The sequence below is a fragment of the Pararge aegeria genome, chromosome 9 (genome assembly GCF_905163445.1).
Source record: "Pararge aegeria chromosome 9, ilParAegt1.1, whole genome shotgun sequence".
In the NCBI taxonomy this organism is placed as follows: Eukaryota; Metazoa; Arthropoda; class Insecta; order Lepidoptera; family Nymphalidae; genus Pararge; species Pararge aegeria.
The window spans coordinates 12,612,323-12,633,659 of record NC_053188.1 but is presented as its reverse complement, the minus strand read 5'-3'; the positions used below and the strand labels follow the sequence as shown (position 1 = coordinate 12,633,659).

The 21,337-nt window shown below is 38.2% G+C and overlaps 1 protein-coding gene across 2 annotated transcripts; it reads left to right on the top strand.

The window, feature by feature from the left end:
- The first annotated feature begins 5,413 nt into the window (after positions 1-5,413).
- LOC120626622 (bifunctional purine biosynthesis protein ATIC) lies at positions 5,414-17,525 on the top strand. 2 transcript variants are annotated; one of them, XM_039894240.1, is made up of 11 exons: positions 5,414-5,493; positions 7,075-7,186; positions 7,899-8,115; positions 9,895-10,170; positions 10,726-10,838; positions 11,643-11,866; positions 12,200-12,448; positions 13,763-13,984; positions 15,002-15,179; positions 15,376-15,539; positions 16,319-17,525. In XM_039894240.1, the coding sequence occupies exons 2-11, from the start codon at positions 7,165-7,167 to the stop codon at positions 16,436-16,438; spliced, it is 1,785 nt and encodes a 594-aa protein (XP_039750174.1). In that variant the 5' UTR covers positions 5,414-5,493; positions 7,075-7,164; the 3' UTR covers positions 16,439-17,525. The 2 variants fall into 2 exon arrangements, with proteins under 2 accessions (XP_039750174.1, XP_039750175.1); XM_039894241.1 differs by lacking the exon at positions 5,414-5,493 and adding an exon at positions 5,518-5,742.
- The last annotated feature ends 3,812 nt before the right edge of the window (positions 17,526-21,337 follow it).

Below are 21,337 nucleotides of genomic sequence, written 5' to 3'. Positions count from 1 at the left end.
CTAGCATGACCAAGACGCAATCGGGAAATTGTGGATGAAGTCCAGCGATTTGTACTCCGAGAGTGACAAAACCAGGGTTGTCTTGGTATGTTTTGTTGGATGGTAGCGTAAAACTTACCCTTAACCAATTTGGAATCATTCCAAAAAATTTTCCAGGCTGTTTCCATATATGTTTTGGCAAGAGTACATAGGTCATGCGATGAATTTTTAAAATGATCTAGAGAACCTGACTCAACAGCTGTTTTGGCACAAGAGTCAGCAGTCTCGTTTCCTGGAATACCTGAGTGGCTTGGAATCCAAACCAGTAAGATGAATAGTCCTTTTTGATTGCAAGAGAGCAGAGCCTTCCGGATTTTTAAGATAATGGGAAATCGTGATTTGCTGCGAAAGGGGTTTTCTTTAATAGACATTAAACAGCTTAAAGAGTCAGTTAGAATAACCGTCTGTTGTACGTTATGGGACAGTGCAAACAGGATTGCTTCCAAAAGAGCAATGGCCTCTCCGGTAAACACAGAAGACTCGGGAGGGCATTTAAATTTTAAAACAATTCTGTAAACAGGAACCCAACATGCAGCACCAACACAACCTTCTGGAGACAGCTTTGAAGCATCAGTATATATAATAAGATGATTTGACCAATTTTGACTAATATGCTTTTGTAGTTTGATATTGGTATCTGGGGATCCTTTACTCAGACCTAGATCTGTGATGATGGAAGGGTTGTATATTAATGCTTTAAATGGGGTTGAATATAGTGGGTTGATTGTGAAAGATGTCAGGGGATTAGGAAGGCTGGTATACTTTAGGAAACTATCTAGCAAGTAGGAAGACGAGTTACGGGAGCAAGGTGCGTGTGATAGTTGGCTTAGTCGGTGCCAAAGAGGATGGGATGACAGCTGTAACATCTTGCTGATAAAGCGGTCACATAGATATTGTCGACGGATGGATAGAGGAGGGTCAACGCATTCTACCTGCAAAGCATTAGTGGGGGAGGATTTCATTGCACCTAGAATAATTCTAAGGCATCTATACTGAATTTTATTTAACTTTTCAGCAGCTGATTTATTAAAAGGCTCTAAAACAAACATACAGTAATCCATGTGGCTACGTACTAAGGCATTATATAATAATTTTAAAGTATAGGGGTGAGCACCCCACCAAACTCCCGCTATTGCTCGTAGTACATTGATGCCTTTTTCACATTTTTTGATAATGTGTTCAGAATGAGCAATTCCATTCAGTCGTGTGTCTAAATAAACACCTAAAAATTTAGCTTTAACTGCAAGGTTGATTGCTTGACCTTCAAATGAGATGTTGAGGTTCGGGAGGTATCTCTTCCTTGTAAATACCACTGCCTGACATTTGCCCACTGATAGGGACAAGCCATGGTCAGACAGCCACTGGCCTAGATAATACAAAGCAGAATTGATACGACAGGATACTTCCTCTATACTGCCTGAGCTGTGACAGAGGACAATATCATCAGCATATTGTAAAATGGTACAAAAACTAGAAACAGACAATTCGAGGTCGTGGGTATATATGCTATAGAGCAGAGGACTGAGAACAGAGCCTTGAGGGAGGCCTTTCCAGATTAATCTGGGGGGAAGAGAATTATTCTGATGCTTTACCAGAACATATCTGCAAAACAGCAGATTACATATGAAATGAACCATCCTCGAGGGAACACTCAGCTTAAGTAGTTTCTGCCTGAGCACCGGAAGTAGGACATTATCATATGCAGAAGCAATATCTCCTTTTGTAAAGGCTAATCTAATATCTGTTGTTAATACACTGAGACTGTCTGTTGTACTCATACCCTTCCGAAACCCAAATTGGGAGGAGGGGAGAATATTTCTACTTTCCATTAACCATTCCAGTCGGTTTTTAAGGAGATGTTCTGTAACTTTAGCTAAAGTAGATGACAAAGCTATGGGTCTATATGAATTTGAATTAAGGGGATTTTTATAAGGTTTAAGGATAGGAATAACAATTTGAGATTTCCAGGAGTTTGGGATAGAACCAGTTTCCAAACATTTATTGATTATTTTAAGGTAATAAATTTTAGCTTTGTCATTTAAGTTAGCCAGGAAAGAATATGGAACGCCATCTTCCCCTGGAGCTGTATCTTTTAGACCATTGAGAGCAATTTGAAGCTCAGAAAAGGAAAAGGGGGCATCCATTTCATCCGTAGCTGGAGCTGGCGTAGTAGTTAGAAATGAGTCCACATAGGGAACATAAGGTGGAGCTAATTTGTCTGCAAAGTTGTTAAGCCAGTCAGAAGGATTATTTGAGGAAGGATCAACGTGGCTCAGGGAGCGACGGAATCTCCTCATATTTTCCCACACAATGGTGGAGGGTGAACGAGGGCTAAGCGATTCACAGAACTGCGTCCAACTTGCTCTTTTCTTTTTGAAGACTAATCTTTTAATTTTAGCATCTAGTTTTTGGTAACTATTAAAATTATCCTGAGTCATGCAGGCTGAGTATAATTCTTCTGCAGCAGATCTTTTACCAAATAAATCGCTGCATTCATCATCCCACCAAGGAGAGGAAAGCAGCGGATTTTTCACAGGGTGTTTTTTTGGAATATGGGAATCGGCCGAAGATATAAGAGATTTTAAAAAGAGATCATAGCATACCAGAATGTTTCCATCACTTTCCAAATCGGGCAGAGTGTCTACAATGCAATCAACGGATAGGGCATAATCTTCCCAATTTGCTTTTTTAAGTTTATACTTTAAAAGGGGATCATAGTTAGGGGTAGGTAAGGATTTATTATTTAATGTAACAATTATAGGAAAATGATCACTGCCACAGGTTGACTGTAGCACGTTCCAAGTCAGGCGCGATGCTAGGTTAGCCGAACATAGGGTGAGATCAACCGCTGATTTAGGGTTCTGATTGGGGTATACCCTTCGAGTAGGAGAACCGTCATTGAGGATGCAAAGACTGACATCATCAAGTAAATCAATCAGCAATGGAGAAAACCCGTCACTAGCATGGCACCCCCACATCGTGTGGTGGGTGTTAAAATCACCCATGGCTATGATAGGGCTGGGAAGGGACGACAAGATTGCTTGTAATTCGGGAATAATAGAAGATGAGGGATGAGGAATATACAGAGATACAAAAGATATGTCTAGGGTACGGACAGCAACAGCATTGATCTGTTGACTGTGGGAAGGAAGAGCGATTTGGGTGTAGGGGAGGGAGTGCCGTAGAAATACAGCACTGCCTGCATACCCATCACTCCTGTCATCCCTCAAACAGGAGAAGCCCGGCACCCGTAATCGTGAACCAGGCCTCAACCATGTCTCCGAGATGGCAAGAATGGTGGGATTATGAAGGTTAATCAGAGAGATTAACTCATGTTTCTTGGGACGTAAACTTTTACAGTTCCACTGTAGCAGGGTTATTGGGCCCATTTTGTAGTAGTTTAAAAAGTTGGCTTAAGTTTTTGGCAACGTTGGGCGGTAAGGGAATTTCACTACATGGAGCGACAATACTAAGTAGAAATTCGGAGATAAACTCAAGCATTTTACCTTGGGAGGGAGGGTTCTCAACATTGTTGTTGAGAGCGCATCCATTAGGAAGGGATGAGGAGTAATCACCGACAATAGTCTGAACAGCTTTTTTATCGTAGCCCTTTGCTAGAGGAGCTCGGGGACGAGGAGAGCGGAAAACTGTTTGCCGGTAGGAGGTTTTGGTGGAAGTTACATTAGTAGGAGTAAACATTTCTTTTGTTATCTCAGCATAGGACCTGCGGACAGGAGGAAACTGAGATGATGCTTCAATGTAAGATTTATTATTCTGAGACATGACCATTTTAATAGATTGCTGCCTGGAGAATTCTGGGCAGTCTTTATCAGTAGCAAAATGACTACCAGAGCAGTGTAAACATGTAGATAATTCCTTGATGACCAAACATGAGTCACCTGTATGGGGCTGAGCACATCTGTAGCATCTGGGCTTAGATCTGCAGATTGTTTTAATGTGGCCAAAACGGCAGCAGTTCTGGCACTGTATTGTTGGAAGTTTATATGTTTCAACTGGCAGTGAGGTGTGGTATGAATATACCTTAGCAGGAAGCATTTGCCCCCTGAAGGTTACGACAACAGATTGGGTAGGCACCCAAGTGATGACACCCTCTGTGACAGATTTTCTATTCAGTCGCCTTGATTTCAGAACCTCACCACAGCCAGGCGGGAGCTCTAGCGAATCAACAAGCTCGTCCATCGACCAGTCCACGGGAACTCCTTTCACCAGCCCCATTCTGGTTATGTTGTATGTGGGAATTATAGCTCTATATTTGCATAACTTCAAAACTGGACTAACCAGAAAGTTGTTGGCAGCTTGGGCAGAAGTAAACTCTACAGTAATTTTGTTGCGGCCTATATTTTTGACGCCGTCGTGGATAATTGAACCAATTTTGTGTTTGTGCAAGAATTGACCGAAATTTATAGCCCGTAATGACGCTCCAGAGGATGGGTCCTCCACTTCCCGTGAGACTTGGACGATAAAAGGCCCATTATCATCGTCAGAGTATGACTTGGCGCCTTCGGTGAAGGAAGGATGTATGTAAAGGCTTTGAACGGATGGGTTTACCTGAGTAGGATTAGTTATAGTTTTTTTGGCCGCATATACGTTGGTATCCTCTCCTTGTCGTTTGCGAGACGAGGCTGATGCCCCCGGGTCGGGCGGCTCAGGAGGTGTATCTAGATCCATTTTACTGGAAACACTATAACTACAGACACATAATAAATATTTAACCAACACCAAATACGGTTAGATTTATACGAATATCACCAATGACAACTATTTCTGCTGCTGTGTAAATTCACATAAAACACCGAAATTACACCGGAATCTCACTAACACGTGTGCACAAATTGACAGGCCAAGTTACAGTTCAATATAAACAACACCAAATCCTTTTCAAGACGAGTTTACAATAAAATCAAAGAAAAATTTGAAAAAACCGCGTCCGCCATGTACGAAGTTTCCCGCCGAACCCGACATTTACATTACAGAGTTATTCATTATGGAGGGTAGAGATAAGGAGAGTCATCTTATATGGGAGTGGATGCACAGGGTATGGTATATGATTCATACCATACCCTGTGCATCCACCAGCGCCATTGTGGAGGATTTTTGAACTGTTATTTAGCGCAACAACTGGACACTTTTTCAACTTTTCTCCCATATAAGATGACTCTCCTTACCTCTACCCTCCATACCCCAAAATTATCTAGCTTTATGGCTTTAAATCTAGCCTTTTTAAGCCTAAAGTTGTGTAGCCAACCAGAGCTGGAACCCAAATCTGATCGCGTTATGACAGTTCACAAAAAAAAAAACTCATCTGCGATGATTATCATCTGTGATTATCTGTCAACTGTCATTAACTATCAAATCAAAAAATCATAACAAAGCGATTTTGGAGGTTATTTCTTCTAATAGAAATAGATTCACTCCGTGTTCAAGTTATAAAAGGTATCTATTAGCTGAAATTCTACGCTGAATTCATGATTGTATCAAGCTTATCTTGCAAAGATTTTAAAACTTTTTGGATGAATAATCATGAGCCTTCAAAAAATTGTATCTTTTCTTGACTTCATAAAATGATCAAGTGATTAAGCATTTTTGTCACACTGTTATGGATTTCTTTTCTCATGCTATAAATAACTAATTCTATCTGTATTTGTGATAAAACGCTGATTTCTGAAATACACTGAGACAAAGGTAAGGTGTATAGGATAAACAGAGTCCTGGCTTTGGTATAGAAACATGCTGCCTCAATGGAGCAGTAAGGGTGTGTGGGGAAAGACGAGGCAAGACAGGTTAATCTTCCTCTTCCAGTCTTTTCACTGTCTTAAACTTATCACTTTCTAAATTTCAAATTCTCTCTGTATTATTACTACTTTTAATTAAATAATAAGTTTGATATAATTTAAAAATAATTAATGCATCTCAAAAATTATTTACGATTAACGTAAGACACCTTGACGATATTTTGCATTTCTTATTGCTCTTATAAACCAAACTAAACAACAAGCTCAAGACTTGGTACTACACCAATCATAAATATTTAGTAAATATTTATGTATTAATTTTATATTTTTTTATTAACAGAATACCTACTTTACCATAATTTACTTTTTTTCTGAACCTCTAAAAATTATTAATGAAACAGCTTGTAGAACAGTGGACAAGAAAAATAAAAAAGTCACGCTTTCTAACAAATTGTCATTCATAATGGGTGCCATTCAGTCTATATGCAGCATGGGAACAGCTGTGAGTGCCAGGTAGTTGATTTGTCAAAAAAATGGTAAATGGCATGCGCACTTTATAACACATTGAGCCTGTTTTCATTAGGGACAATTTTAAAAGCTTCTATCTTTCTTCAACAAAAATATTGTTTATTTAAAGAACATTGTTTGCTTGAGAATAATTATCTTATTGCTCTCTACTAACATTACAGTGAGGTTAAGGTTGTGTATTGCATCATTAATTTTCATCATATATTCTGCAGTAGGGCTGTCTGTTAACAATTCTCCATTTTATTTTTTAATTATCAGTAAATATCAATGCAAGCAAGAAATGTAGAAGTCTTATAGTGTATCTATACTCTTATTATGTAGCAAAGTCCCCCTCTGTGTCTGTCTGTCAGCCTGGGCGTGAAAACACAGAACATTACATTAGTAAAACCATATGACAGAGTGATGATGGTTTTAATGTATAATTTATTTGTGTTTTTCTGTAATTTCACGATGATTGTTAAAGATGTCGGAAAAAACCATACCGACTGGAATGTGACATACAGGCGTGCGTCGCGATAATTTTTATAATCAATAAAACCGGGAAAACTGACGGCTCACGCAGGATTTGCAAAATAGCCGAATTAACACGGACGAAGTTGCGGGCAAAAGCTAGGATCCACAATAAATAAAAATATTTATTGTAGGTATGTTTTGCATTTTCAACCAACTTAAAAAAAGGAGGAGGTTCTCAATTGACTGTACGTTTTTTTTTCAGCCCTAATGTTGTTTACCAAAACAAGTTTTCTGTTATCAGGACCCCTTCGAGAGGTTAACTGTGATAAATTTAGTTGAAGAACATTGCTCTCTCCAAACAGTACGATAATACAAGTCAAAACATTCAGACATGGCAGCCAATGGTAAATTAGGTATGTACTATATGAAGATTCTAAAGTTTTCTTTACTATCAATGAATGATGTTCATTTATTAAATATTACAGTCTAACTTTCTTTTTTCAATGCATCCTAAGGCAAAAAGTGTAAAAATGAATATTTATGCTTTGTTTTCAAAGTATTTTTTCCATTAAGTAAATGAAAATTCAATAAATAAAATATTTAAGATCCTTTAGTGGCATTTCAGTATTCGGCCAAGTCTTGGCATTAAAGTTACTTTTGTGCATCCATTTTAACAAGGTACATAATGGTGCCAAAACTAAATTGACATCTCGAAAATACTAAAAATCAACACTAGGTTCGATCCCCAGGGGGCAATATGGAAATTTATAATTCCTGAGTTTTCTCTGGTTTGGTATGATTGGTAGGATTTGGATTCAGCTTTGGCTAGTTACAAAGACGTGCCGCTAAGCGATTTAGCATCCCGGTACCGGGTACGATGTCTTAAGAAACCGATTAAGAGTATTGTTATAATATAACTGCCATACCCACCAGGTGACAATACCAAGTTAGATTGCAGTCAAGGTGTAAATTAGTGTAGACATTTTAAAAAGACATGTGTTTTCTCAGTGTTGTGTAAATGAAAGGTGCCAAAAAAACATACTGACATACATAAGATGTTTTTTTATAAATGGAAGTAATGTCGGTGAATAAAGATTATTATTATTACAAATGCATCTTCTACAGCTCTGCTCAGCGTGTCCGACAAGACCGGCCTACTGCCGCTAGCGAAATGCCTTTCCGATATTGGCCTCGGATTGGTGGGCAGTGGTGGGACCGCGACAACCCTCCGCAACGCTGGCCTCAAAGTTTTAGACGTTTCCGAGATAACCGGCGCACCTGAAATGCTCGGAGGACGGGTTAAATCATTGCATCCAGCTGTACATGCGGGAATACTATCCAGGTCAGAAATTATATTAATTTAACTTTACTACAGATATTTTTGCGGTGATAGCGCAGTGGGTAGGAGCTTGACTTCACTTTCGGGGGGCCAAGTTCGAATCCCAGCACGCAACTCTAACTTATCACTGTTTCGACGGTGAAGGAAAACATCGTGAGGTAACCTGCATGCCTGAGAGTTCTACATATTGTTCTCAAAGGTATGTGGAGTCCACCCATCCGCACTGGGTCAGCGTGGTGGACTACGGCCTTAACCCCTTCTCATATTGGGAGGAAACCTGTGACCTGTAGGGGGCCGGTAAGGGGTCGATATGATGATGGTGATGATAGATATTTTTGACTACCATGGTGGCAAAGTGATGAGCGCTGTGGTCTGGTGTTATTACGTGTTAGGCCCCAGCAGAGACAAATTCAGAAGATACAAATTTCTGAATTTTCTCTTATCTAGTTTGGTTGGAGGCTTGGCAATGGCTAGTTACAACCCTAACGACAAAGACCTTCGCCAAGCGATTTAGGGTTCCGATCCGATGTCGCTTAGAAAACATTTTGGTGCATGGATTTCATATAACTGGCAAACCCTTTACAGGTAATCCCACTGCCATCATCACTTACTATCAGGTGAGATTGCAGTTAAGTCTAGTCCCGATGTATACAACCCTGCCCCACGTCTAGAATTTATAACCTAGCTATTTAGCGTAGCCAGCTAAGTTAACCATACAAAATTAAAGATTTTTTATGGAGACACCGGCAGGGTGATTACGTATCTCGCGACAGCAATGCGACAGGCGTAAATCTTGCAATCACTGCTGTCAAACGTCACTTTTCCATACAATAAAAAAACAAAAGTGACATTTAACAACAGTGATTGCAAGATTTACGCCTGTCGCATTGCTGTCGCGAGATACGTAATCACCCTGCTGGTCTTTTCAGGCACAGGCCATGTCTGAAAAATTCACGATTTTATATGGGGCTGGTCTACTTTTTACCGACTTGTTAAAAAAGGGAGGTCATAAATTCGGTTGTGTCATTTATTGACGGATTTGCGAATTTTTTTTTGTTCCAGAGGGTCTTTTTCCCAAAGTCTTCATCAGAGCTGTGTGAATTTAAATGGGACTATATTTAAATTCAATATAGCTCTAATGAACAGTTTCGGAGTCAGACAACCGAACTCTTCAAATAATGACAGCAAATCAACCGCCACATTTTCTATCAGTGAGTCGTCATCATCATCATCTCACCAATCCATTACCGGCCCACTAAAGAGCACGGGTCTCCCACAATGAGAAAGGGCCAATAATTAGAAGTTATTGCAAATATTTTTCACTGAAACTTACATACTTAGTATTAAAACTTGATTCACACAAAATTCAAAATTCATTTATTTCAAGTAGGCCTAATATAAGCACTTTTGAAACGTCAAGTCTGTCTGTTTGTATTGACTCTACTACCGGTTCGGAAGGCAGATTCTACCGAGAAGAAGCCGGCAAGAAACTCAGCAGTTGCTCTTTTCCAACATCAACAATTTACATCTTATATTTTAACATTCATTTTACTATCTTGTGAGAGCTGAAAGCGGAGCGAGATGCTTCCAAGCAACCTTGTCATTACACAAAAATCTATTCCCTTTTTAATGTTTATAAAATTAATTAGCGGAGCCGGTTTATTTTTTGTTAAATTTATCTTATTTTATAACTATAAAACTTTATAACTTACCTATATTTATTTTAGCTTTTAAGATAGATTGTTTGTTAAACTTAATGAGTAGGCACATTATTGTTTTTAGGTTAACAGATTCCGACCAGGCTGACATGAAGCGACAGAAGTTTGATATGATCAGCGTCGTAGTTTGCAATCTGTACCCGTTCGTTGAAACTGTGTCCAAGGCGAATGTCACCATAGCCGACGCTGTAGAAAACATCGACATTGGCGGCGTCACGTTACTTAGAGCAGCGGCTAAGAACCACGATAGAGTCACTGTTATCTGTGATCCCAGTGATTACGACAAGCTCATTGACGAGTTCAAGCAAAGCAAGGATCATCAGACTTCTTTAGAGACCAGGTTTGGAATTAATTACCCTTTGTTAACCAACGCAAAACCGACAGGGTGGTATAATTTTGTATGTGTGTGCGCGTGCGTGCGTGCATAAATGTGTGTGTCTGGCTGTGGCATCTCCCGAATGAATGAATTGATTTTGTTTATTTTTTTGAAAGGCAAATAACTTTATCTATTTATAAGTTTGATGAAAATTCGTCCAAGTAATACATGAAAATTCGTTCACAGCTCCCTTAATATTGGTAAATAAAAAGGTTTGACAAGTAGATACAGTACATTAGGATAAGTTTCAAATTTAAGATACCAGCCGACACGCATTACATTTTTTTACCTCCCTCAATATCTTATCAAAAGAAAGAGAGAGAGAGAGAAGAGAAAGACTTTGACAAATTTCAAATCCAAGATGGCCGCCACCAGAAAGTGGTGGTCTACATTCATTTATATTCTGAGGGAACTTTTAAACCCAACCAAAACCATTCAATTACCATTTAGATTCTACATATACCTAAGGCTTTTAAGTTGGCTGTGATTTTATTTGTACCTTGAACGTTTTATTTGCAGGCAAAAATTAGCACTAAAAGCTTTTACACACACATCCCAATATGATGTTAACATCTCCGACTATTTCCGTAAACAATACTCCGCTGGTGAAGCACAATTAACCTTAAGATATGGTAAGTAAATTTAGTTTTTGAGAACTATCAAATGCAAATTTAAAAATTCTTTATTCATGTAGGCCTATCACAGACATTTATGAAGCGTTCATACATATATGTTTACATAATTGTGAGGTCATAGTGAATGGTGATAACTACGTTCGCCAACTTAAACGCCCTGGCTAAAAGAAGAGCCCGAAACAAACTTAGCAGGGTTAATTTTTCATCCCTATCTCACATTCAATTAATATTTAGCTCTGAAGTTACAGCAATTCATACCTAATTTTTTTATCGTTACGTTTGCGTATTCTTTAATATTATAATGGGTTTTTTCTATTCAAAACGAGGTACATTTTGTATAAACTTTGAACTTGTTGAAACAATTCTCTAAGATTTCATTCGGTATTTTTTTTAAAAAGTAATATACAATTTCCCTTGAATGAATTACCCATTTTATGTAGCCTAGTAGCCTATTTATACTTCTATTACTGAAATTGCTACAGTTTTTATTTTGTTATTAAATTTTGTTATATTTTTCTGGGCATATAATAAATTTTCGAATATGTACTGAATATCAACACAAGTTATTGATTATAACCCGGACCGGCAGCCTAACGTGCTCTTTAAGTTACGAGGGATGACACCGCTAATTTTGCCGACACCGTAATCCAGGCAGGTACTCAAAATTCTTTATGAACCGGCCTGGATTCGAACCCAGGACTCGTGATCAGTAGTTTTACATGCTAACGACTTATCCAACTAGTGTAAGCAATTACATTTTCTCCATTTCAATGCTATAAATGGCACTGTACTTTGTCCCAGGCATGAACCCGCACCAAAAGCCAGCTCAGGTGTTCACAACGCGTGACAATTTGCCCTTGAAGACTATAAATGGCTCACCGGGCTTTATAAACCTCTGCGACGCGCTCAACGCGTGGCAACTGGTCGCTGAACTGAAGCAGGCTCTTGGGCTCCCGGCTGCGACTAGTTTTAAGCATGTATCGCCGGCCGGGGCCGCTATCGGTCTGCCTTTGTCTGACGAAGAAGTAAGTTTGCAATGATGTTGGAGTGACGACGTGCTATATAAATTTGTAATGGCTTTATAGGTTTGAGGGAAACTAGCAGATACGCTGAGCATCTTCTGGTGCTACAGTTATCATTAGGAACATATTAAATTATTTAAACAAACTAAAGTAAATTAGGGGAATTTTCTTTTTAGTTATTTTGCTTTTTACATTACATGAGAAGTGCACGTTAGCGAGATGATGGTGATAACCATATTCGTAAACTTAAAACAAAAGCTACGAGGGTTCCAAACGCATCCTGGTCTAAGAAGAAGCCCACAACAATAGGCATCTGTATCAATATATATTTTATAGGCATCTGTATGCATGGTGTCGGACTTGCTGCCCAAACTGACGCCACTAGCGTGCGCGTACGCACGCGCTCGGGGCGCCGACCGCATGAGTTCCTTCGGGGACTTCATCGCCTTGTCAGACACGTGCGATGAGATCACCGCGCGGATCATCTCGAGGGAAGTTTCTGATGGGATCATTGCTCCAGGATACACTCCTGAAGCGCTCGAACTGTTGAAAAAGAAAAAAGGTGGCGGCTACTGCGTTTTGCAAGTAAGTGCAATGTGTTTCTTGCTCTAAAGGAAGCAATTAGAAATGTGTAACCTAATGATTCACATAGCTAGACTTACCGACATAGCTCAGCAAGTCGTGAAGCTGTAGTGGCAATGGGAGTGGCACATAGCTCGGCGAACCGATGGACGTTGCGATCCCAAAGTACTGGAATGGCGGCCCCGCACCGGTGACACTGTTCAGCCGTGGACAGAGACCCAGCCCAAGACCGTGGACTTTGGAACTCCTCTGTTGACTTTAGTCTATCGGTTGATATCATGACGATGATGATAATACTAGAATACTACTGTCAAGCTCATTTCTGCCGCTAAGCTGTGCTGCTGTTGCTGTGTTCCTACTTGTAGGGGCTTAGTTGTCGGTATAATAAAAGGCACATGCGACTTTAACACCTACCCCCTCAGATTGATGGACTCGATGGACCCAGAGCGGCACTTTGCAGGACGTGTTCCTTGCGTGTCCACTTACCATCAGATGGGCCATATGGCCCACGCTTTTTCCGTCAACTATCTATATATATAAAAGAGAAAGTGAGAAAGAAAACTTTCGAGGAATCTCCGGATTGACCTGGCGAGTGATCCCTGTCAAACTGTCATATACAGCTATTATTTACTGTGATGATATTCTATTGTTGGGTATACATGGGTATAGATAATGATCTTCACCCGCCCGAGAAGAGATTAGAAGAGAATGAATACGGAGAGAAATAAATGATTTAATATATTATGAGACTTAAATTAATAATTTAATGATGTATGTTTATTGTTTAAATAAAATAAAGCAAAATCTAGCCCGGCGAAGCGGGCTGGGTACGCTAGTAAAAAATATTTTGAGCAAAAAACTGGCAGCTGGCAACTTGGCAAATACACGACGGAATGTCTTGACTTCATTTGCGTAAAAACTGCGGATTTTTTAAATTATTTTTGATACGGAGAGTGGGAAATCTATTTTGTATTATACTGCATTTTACGAATTTCACTTCGAAACTTAGTGATTAGGTTATTTATTCTTATTCATTTATTTATAATAACTAGCTGACACGTGCAACTTCGTCTGCACCAAATCGGTTATTACCGGAAAACACGAATAAAATGACATTTTCTAAAAATGATTAGCTAGATCGATTTATCGCCCCCGAAACCCTCTGTATTTTAAATGTCATGAATATCGTTAGAGCCGATTCCGACATTCCAATTATATGTATAAGTATATACAAGAATTGTTCGTTTAAAGATATAAGATTCGTTATAAGATTATGCTCAAATTGTACAGGTAACTTTATCTAAAATTTATTTGCAGATGGACCCGAACTATGCGCCAGATTTAATGGAGCAAAAAACTATCTTCGGTCTCACCTTAGAACAGAGACGTAACGACGCTAAGATAACTTCGGAGCTATTCAATAATGTTGTGACAGAGAATAAGAACCTCCCGTCCAATGCCGTGAGGGATCTCATCGTAGCAACTATTGCTCTGAAATACACTCAGAGTAACTCTGTCTGCTTCGCCAGAGACGGACAGGTGAGACTTTTTGTTTTTGATGTGAAACATCTATAGGCGGTAGGGTATAAGGATGTTTGGAGATAAGAAGGTTTGCTGTGGAGTATAAGGATTGAAGAAATTATAAATTACACCATACATATTCTCCTGCTTTTCACGGACTATAGCAAATTAAGCTTAATTTTCATAAAATGCTAAGGTTTGGAACGCTCTTCCGGCTTCGGTGTTTCCTGATTCATACAACTTGAATGCCTTCAAGGCGAGAGTGATAATCATTTTCTAGGCAAGCGAGCCCCAACTTAGACCGCATCATTGCTTTAGATCAGGCATGATAGTTGTCAAGCGCAAGCATCACTATTAATAAAAATATCTATATATAGACATCCATCATGTATCTATGTATATATTATATAAGGATGTTTAGATATTTATTTCTGAATCCAAGGCCGTGGTTTCGATTCCCACAACTGGAAAATGTTTGTGTGATGAACATGAATGTTTTTCAGTGTCTGGGTGAATATCTGTATATTAAAAGTATTTTTGTGTATTATATTTATTAAAAATATTCATCAGCTATCTTAGTTAAGTTTAAGTTCTTTTAACTTCATATAGCACTCAAAACCTTAAGTCTTATTGCACGCCTCATAAGCGAAGCGTTGAGGTAGGTATTACTGTCAGTTTACGCACACCGAGTGATTCTCAAACTTAAAATGTCACCTTTTTTTATTCTTTATTGCTTTTATAAGTGAATATAAAAAGACAAATGTTGAGAAAAAACACTTTTTAACACTGATATTTTTAAATCTCTTTTTATTATTTAATTAAACTAGTTACAAAAATTGTTTAAAAAAGTTCTGTCTTGGACGTCGGTGTGTGTATGTGCGGATCCCGTATCTTGTGGTCACGATAACGAGCGAAATGCTGCACTTATCGAGTTGGTTTAATTATTATTTACAAATAATATCAATTTTATTGTAATGAATGTGATTATGAGGCGTGCACTTTTGGATTTTCCAACTATTTTTTTTCTTTATGCAGGTGATAGGAATCGGGGCAGGACAGCAATCGCGCATCCACTGCACCCGACTGGCGGGGGGTAAAGCGGCGTTGTGGTGGACGCGGTACCACCCTCGAGTGCGCTCCCTACGCTTCCGGCAAGGAGTCACGCGTGCGGTCATATCCAACGCGATTGACAACTACGTCAACGGCACTGTTGGTAAGTAACACCAATACCAAAAAAAAAAAAAAGTCCTGCAAACGGCACACGCTAGGCCAATTTTTTGTCATGTAAGGTGCTTCGGCAATGGCTAAACAGCACAGCACGTAAACTAAAATATCCGCCAATCCGTTGTATAGCTGAGGAGGCCTGCGAAAAGCTGTGTACGTGATTTTGATGATATTTTGCTACTCAGGTACGGATCTACCTCTAGACCAGTGGAACTCCCTGTTCGAGGGCTCTCCACCCGCCCTCCTCACAGCGCAAGAAAGAGACGAGTGGGTCAAGAAGATGGACAAAGTGGCCCTCGCTTCTGATGCGTTCTTCCCCTTCAGAGACAACATTGACAGAGCTGTGCAGGTTTGTTTCTTTAATAAAACTAGTGTAAAGTTTAAATGAGTTCTAAATGGGCCTTAGTACAAGGTTGGCTGCCTCGCAATCGAGGAGTCGTTTACGCAAACTGTATCGCCAAAATGGACTTCATATCAATATTTCAGAGATTGGTATAGAAAGTACATGTCCTTTTCCATAGCATAGGTGACATGCATATCTAATTTCAAAGCTGTCCGCCCGCCGTTCAGCTCGTAAACAATTTCCAATTTTCCCTACAACTACTTAAGGAATTGGCATAAAAGGTAGCCTATGTTCTATTTTATGTCAAAGGCATACATGCATGCCAAATTTCATCCAAATGCATTCAGCCTTTTTTGCGTGATTGAGTAACAAATCCACACTTTCACAATTTATAATATTAGTATGAGTAGTAGGATAAACTGTTAACCGCCCGCGGGTTCGTCCGCGTTTTTCCGAGCCGTACATTTTTCCAGGAAAAAAAGTAGCATATATTGTGTATTACGGGTACAATCTGTCTCCATTCCAGATTTCAGTCAAATTAATTCAGTAGTGTAACGGATACGCAATTTATTTTGGGGCGGCGGTGAGGTACGACAACATGGCGGCTTGGCTTTGACAAATTGTCTATCTATAATCTGTGGTCGGTGCACTGGCTGACGTCTTATCCGTTACAATAGTCTTTGCGTATTTTTAAGCGAAGGATCGAAGGAGCGCTTTCTAGCCAAAATATTGTTAACTCACCCTAGGCGTTCAGATCAGCTTTTAATGTGTACTCTTTGTTGCAGTGCGGTGTCGAATATATCGGCAGCCCCGCCGGCTCTAACAATGACAAGGAGGTTATTCTAGCTTGCAACGAGAACAAGATCATTCTCGCGCACACCAATCTACGGCTATTCCATCATTAAAGTTATTAACTACTAGCTGTTGTCCGCGTTTATCAAAAATCCTGTGGGAACCGCTTCTTTTTTGGGATAAAAAGTAAACTATGTTACTCTACGTTTTTCAACTAGCTCTATGCCAAAAACCAAGTTGATGGGTTGCTTAGTTAGGGGCTAGAGGAAGGGCAAACAAACAAACACTTTCACATTTTTATTATTAGTAAGGATTGGATTGTACGCGACTTCAGCAATGAACATTAAGCTTGGAAAATCACTGTAAAGTCAACATCTGAGGATGCTCCGGTGTCGGAGCGAAACGTGCGCTGAGAGTGAATTTCGGAAGATATCTTTGGGAGTATAAAGATAGAAGAAGTTTTGTATTGCACTTTACAGATTTTCCCAGATTTCGCAGTTTATAGAAAACTAGCTGCGTACTGCTACGAATAAGTCCCTAAAATATTTATCAATTATGTAAGTACCCATAACACAAGCTACGCTTAATTTGGGGCTAGGTGGACATGTCTGTTTTGTCGCAGTATATTTATTCATAATATTAATATCGATTGAGATTTAAAATCACTGTATATCATGGAATTCCGCAAAGTAACGCCTTATTCTATCCAATATTTTAAAACGTGACTTGCAATTCGTTTGTTTGGCGTGAAATCCCGAAATAAAATAATGTATTAAAACCTAGGCATTATTAACGCTGCATAACATCAGAAGTGTTTTAAATGACAGAAAGATCAAGTTAAGGCCTTTCTAAATTATGCCATTTTTAATAACTCCCAAAGAGGTCTTTTTGGATCATGGTGCACTCAGAGGCAGGTACATTGTTAAAAAATGAATGAAATCGTGCCTTAGAGTATTATAATGTTAGGATTTTTATAATACTTTGAATATTTTTTTATATGTTTAATTATAGCATCTGTTGTATCTGCAATTATAGTTTTAGAAAAACTTGGCGCTAATTAAGCTGTACTGAATCTCCAAGATTCTCTATTTAAGTACAAAAGTAGTAATACTTGTATTTGTTATTAACATTCCGAAAGGTTTATTTTGTATACAATATATTTTAATACTTAAAAAAAATACATTAAAAAAACAAAAATTATTTCTGCCTTATTCATTCGAAATCTTTTAAATTTTCCAAACCTTTTTAGTCCTATTCTACCGTCTTAAGACTTTGGAATGAAAGAATATGTGTGTCACTGAATGTATGAAATGTATTTTTTTTACATTCTGATTGTATAAAATTTATAAAAAATTTGCTGTTGCGTGCAATTGTTGACGTCGACCTCCAAGGCACAGTGGTATGCGCAGCAGTCTTTTATTAGTGTTTACCTACGCTGTGGTCTTATGAGTAGGGGGCGTGAGTTCGATCCCCAGCTGGGAAAATTTGGGAATTTATAATTTCTGAATTTTCCGCGGTCCGATTAGGCCTAGCCGTGGCGTCAAGGTCCAACTTGTTGTGAAATATATAACGCTACACCTACAAATTTCTATATTTTTTTTATTAAGAAGTGTTATCGGTGTCATACCTGTGTATGTATATATACTCATACATATACTCATACATTTTTGTGTACGTATTGCACTGGTAAGCGCAGTGCTGTTCGATCCACGCCGAGATGGGCAGATGACATGAAGCACGTCGCAGTGAACCGCTGGTCATGCGGCACAAAACCGTGGAATTTGAAACTTCCTAAAAAGACCTATGGAGTATGGATACCCAACGGTTGATATGATGACCACGATCAAGAGACAAACTTGAAATAGAATTACAAAAAAAAAACTTTATTCATGTAACCCTATAACAGGCACTTATGATGCATTCATACATAGGTATATATTACATATTTTTAAGGGAATGGTGATAACTTCGTTCGCCAACATAAACCTAAAACAACGAGGGTTCCAAACGCGCCCTGGTCTAAAAAGAGCCCACAACAAACTTAGCCAGGTAATTTTTTTTTTCAGTATATTAATATTAAGCTATGAAGTTAGAGCAATTCATACCTAAGCTTTTTTATCGTTTAAGTAATCCTTAACAAAACCTACCTTATAGGATTTTATGTAAGCTTACGTTTTATATAAACTTTTAACTTATTGCGAGACAGCTCAAAGATTTCTGCGGTAATTTGTTATAAAATAACACACAATTGCCCTTGAATGAATAAGCAATTCTTTGTATCCTAGTAAACGTACAACGAGTTTATTATTGCTTCTAATATTTATATTTCATTTAACATACAGTCCATTTTCTTTTCAAATTTAAATTTATCCTTTAATGACTCTCTTGGGCCCATTTTATATATTGCACGAACAGCCCTTTCTGCCGGACGAAAATAGAATCTATATCGGCAGCTATACCCAATTATACAATTCCGTAGGACATAATGCTGCGAAAATAACTAAAATACACAAGCCTAGCAATTTGTATATTGAATCTTTTTAACCCAGTGTGCTGCAGATCAGTGGGGCCTGTTGAAGTTTAGCATCTAACGTTATTAATAAAAAGATTGTAGTATCCACCAAATCCAATACCTCATTCTTAAGTTGTACAATGGTTTTACTTGTTTGACATTCGGTAACGTGAATTTAATCCTCTTCGTTTTTTTCCGTTAAGACCTAAGTCATTAGCCCCAAACCATTGTACTACTTTATCAATACATGTTTACATCGTCAATATTTGTTTCACGTCGTTTAATATTAAACATCAACGATGTATCATCAGGAAACAATACTATCCCGTGATTGTCCTTAGCAAGGTAAGAAAGGTAATTCATGTAAAGGAGGAAAAGAAAAGGTCCTAATACTGATCCCTGGGGGAAACCAATTTTCACAAATACCCGTTAGACCACTTTCCGTTCACGTGAACTTTTTGAATTCTATCATTAAGATAGGAAATCTACAGTTATACCCCGCTTTCCATAGTGGTGTTATTTTCTGATTAACGTCTCATGTTGGACATAATAGAAAGCCTTGGACAAGTCACAAAAAACGCCAAGTGCGTCACGTAACTCCTCCCAGGCTTCAAATATATTGTTTATTAACTCAACACCGGCGTCGGTTGTTTAGCGACCCCGTAAAACCAAATTTTTACTGAGAGTGGGTATAAAGATACCTGTAAAATTAGATGGGTAGTACCCGATTTTACTATGTTTCATCAAATCCGGAAACACACCACACAATACAATTTTTAAGAAGAAGGATCGGAATTTTTAAATACTAGTGGACCCTTGCGACTTCGTCAGCGAATGAGTCAACTTCAAAAAAATATTCATATGTTGTCGCGGACTGTTTTATAGAACTTTGAAGAAACTATTCCGACAATTCCGATATACTTACTACATGCTTCCGTCGTTTAGCGTAGGTAACGTTTCCCGTTCACGCATCGCAAGCATCAGAATCTCTCAAAAAGGATATTTTTGCAACATTTCTCAGTAATGATGGTAGCGTGATGTTATCTAGCCTTAATTGATACTACCAATACAAAAAAAAACGAAATCGAAACAGCATTTTCTGAGATTAGCGTTTTCAACTAAGCAAACTCAAAAGCTTTATAATTTTAAAACTAAGTATGCGTATCGAAAAAACCACGTCAATCCAAACTCCGTTGCGCAGATTTTGAAAGATAAATGCGGACAGAATAGTGATGCTATCCTGTATCAGCTATTTGCTTTTCCGGGATAAAAAGAAGCCTGTGAGCTATTCCAGCCCATATTGTATGTCTCTGCCAAATTTCAACAAAATCGGTTCATTCGTTGGACTTGCTGCTATCTGTGAAGAGTTATTTCCTTTATCTTCGACAATATTTTTCAGATCTTCATTACAAAAAGAACAGTACATGCTTGTTAGTTTATGTTGAAAGTGTAAACTTTCAATTAAAAAAAAAGAATTATTGAAATCGGTTCAAATTTAACGGAGCTATGAAGTTAAATTGCTAAAAATTTTGATCCCATTTCCCGGAGTAAACTTATTGTTTATCGGGATAAAAAGTATCCTACATTTTCACCCGGAATATCAGTTACAGTCACTATACCAAATTTTATTTAAATCCGTTCAGTAGTTTTCACGCGATGCCCGGGCAGACAGACAAAAATTAAATAAAAAGTGTTTTGGACTCGGTATTGATTATAAAGCATCCTCCGGTCAAAATTTTCAAAACATATTAAATGTACAATTTAAAATCATCCGGTTACAGTTTAATTATAAGTATAGATGAATAATAGGTCAGGTACAAAAACAGGTAAAAGTACAAATACATTTCACAGATGCCTGTTTATCTCAAAGATTTTTGATGACAGTGCGGAGGAAAAGCAGCTGTTTTTGTATTTATTTTCGTAATTTGACATTAGCGATGTTTGTCATGACGTCAAATTCATAATAAATGTATATATATATTATAACTTAATATTATAAGGATCGGAATTCCATCCCGTTCGGAATCCTTTTTTGACAGTATTTAGGAATAGACAACCGTTAATTAAAGGATATTTGTGAAATATTTCGAAAACAGTGACCCTTTAAGCAATTGAGTAAAGACAAAGGCATATTTATTATTAAGACGTAATATTATGAGGACGTGATAAAGGCAACTCGGGGATTTTTATGACTCATATTTACCGAAGTGCTTGGTTCTTCCCCGTGGGTTTAAACGTCATCGAAAACCTTGAAAAAGTGATGCTATCATAATTTGTCACCCTAAATTACGGTAAAAAGTACTTCTTTAGGTATAAAAAAATATATATGAGTTAAGTATTCGAATTAGAACTAAACTACCTTTGGAAGTAAATAGTTTATTATAAGCGGTAAAAACTTCATTCCTAAAAATGCACGAGGTGCCCCTGATTTTAAATTGATGCAAAGAGCTCACCGTCCTTAGCTTTAGTTAATACCAAAAGACTTCTATCGGTTCTAAGC

Bases quoted from the DNA above. Each gene is read 5' to 3' on its own strand.
- LOC120626622 (XM_039894240.1), top strand. From the start codon at position 7,165: ATGGCAGCCAATGGTAAATTAG. The intron at 12,449-13,762 runs GTAAGTGCAATG...ATTTATTTGCAG, and splicing joins GCGGCTACTGCGTTTTGCAA to ATGGACCCGAACTATGCGCC. The intron at 15,540-16,318 runs GTTTGTTTCTTT...TCTTTGTTGCAG, and splicing joins ACATTGACAGAGCTGTGCAG to TGCGGTGTCGAATATATCGG.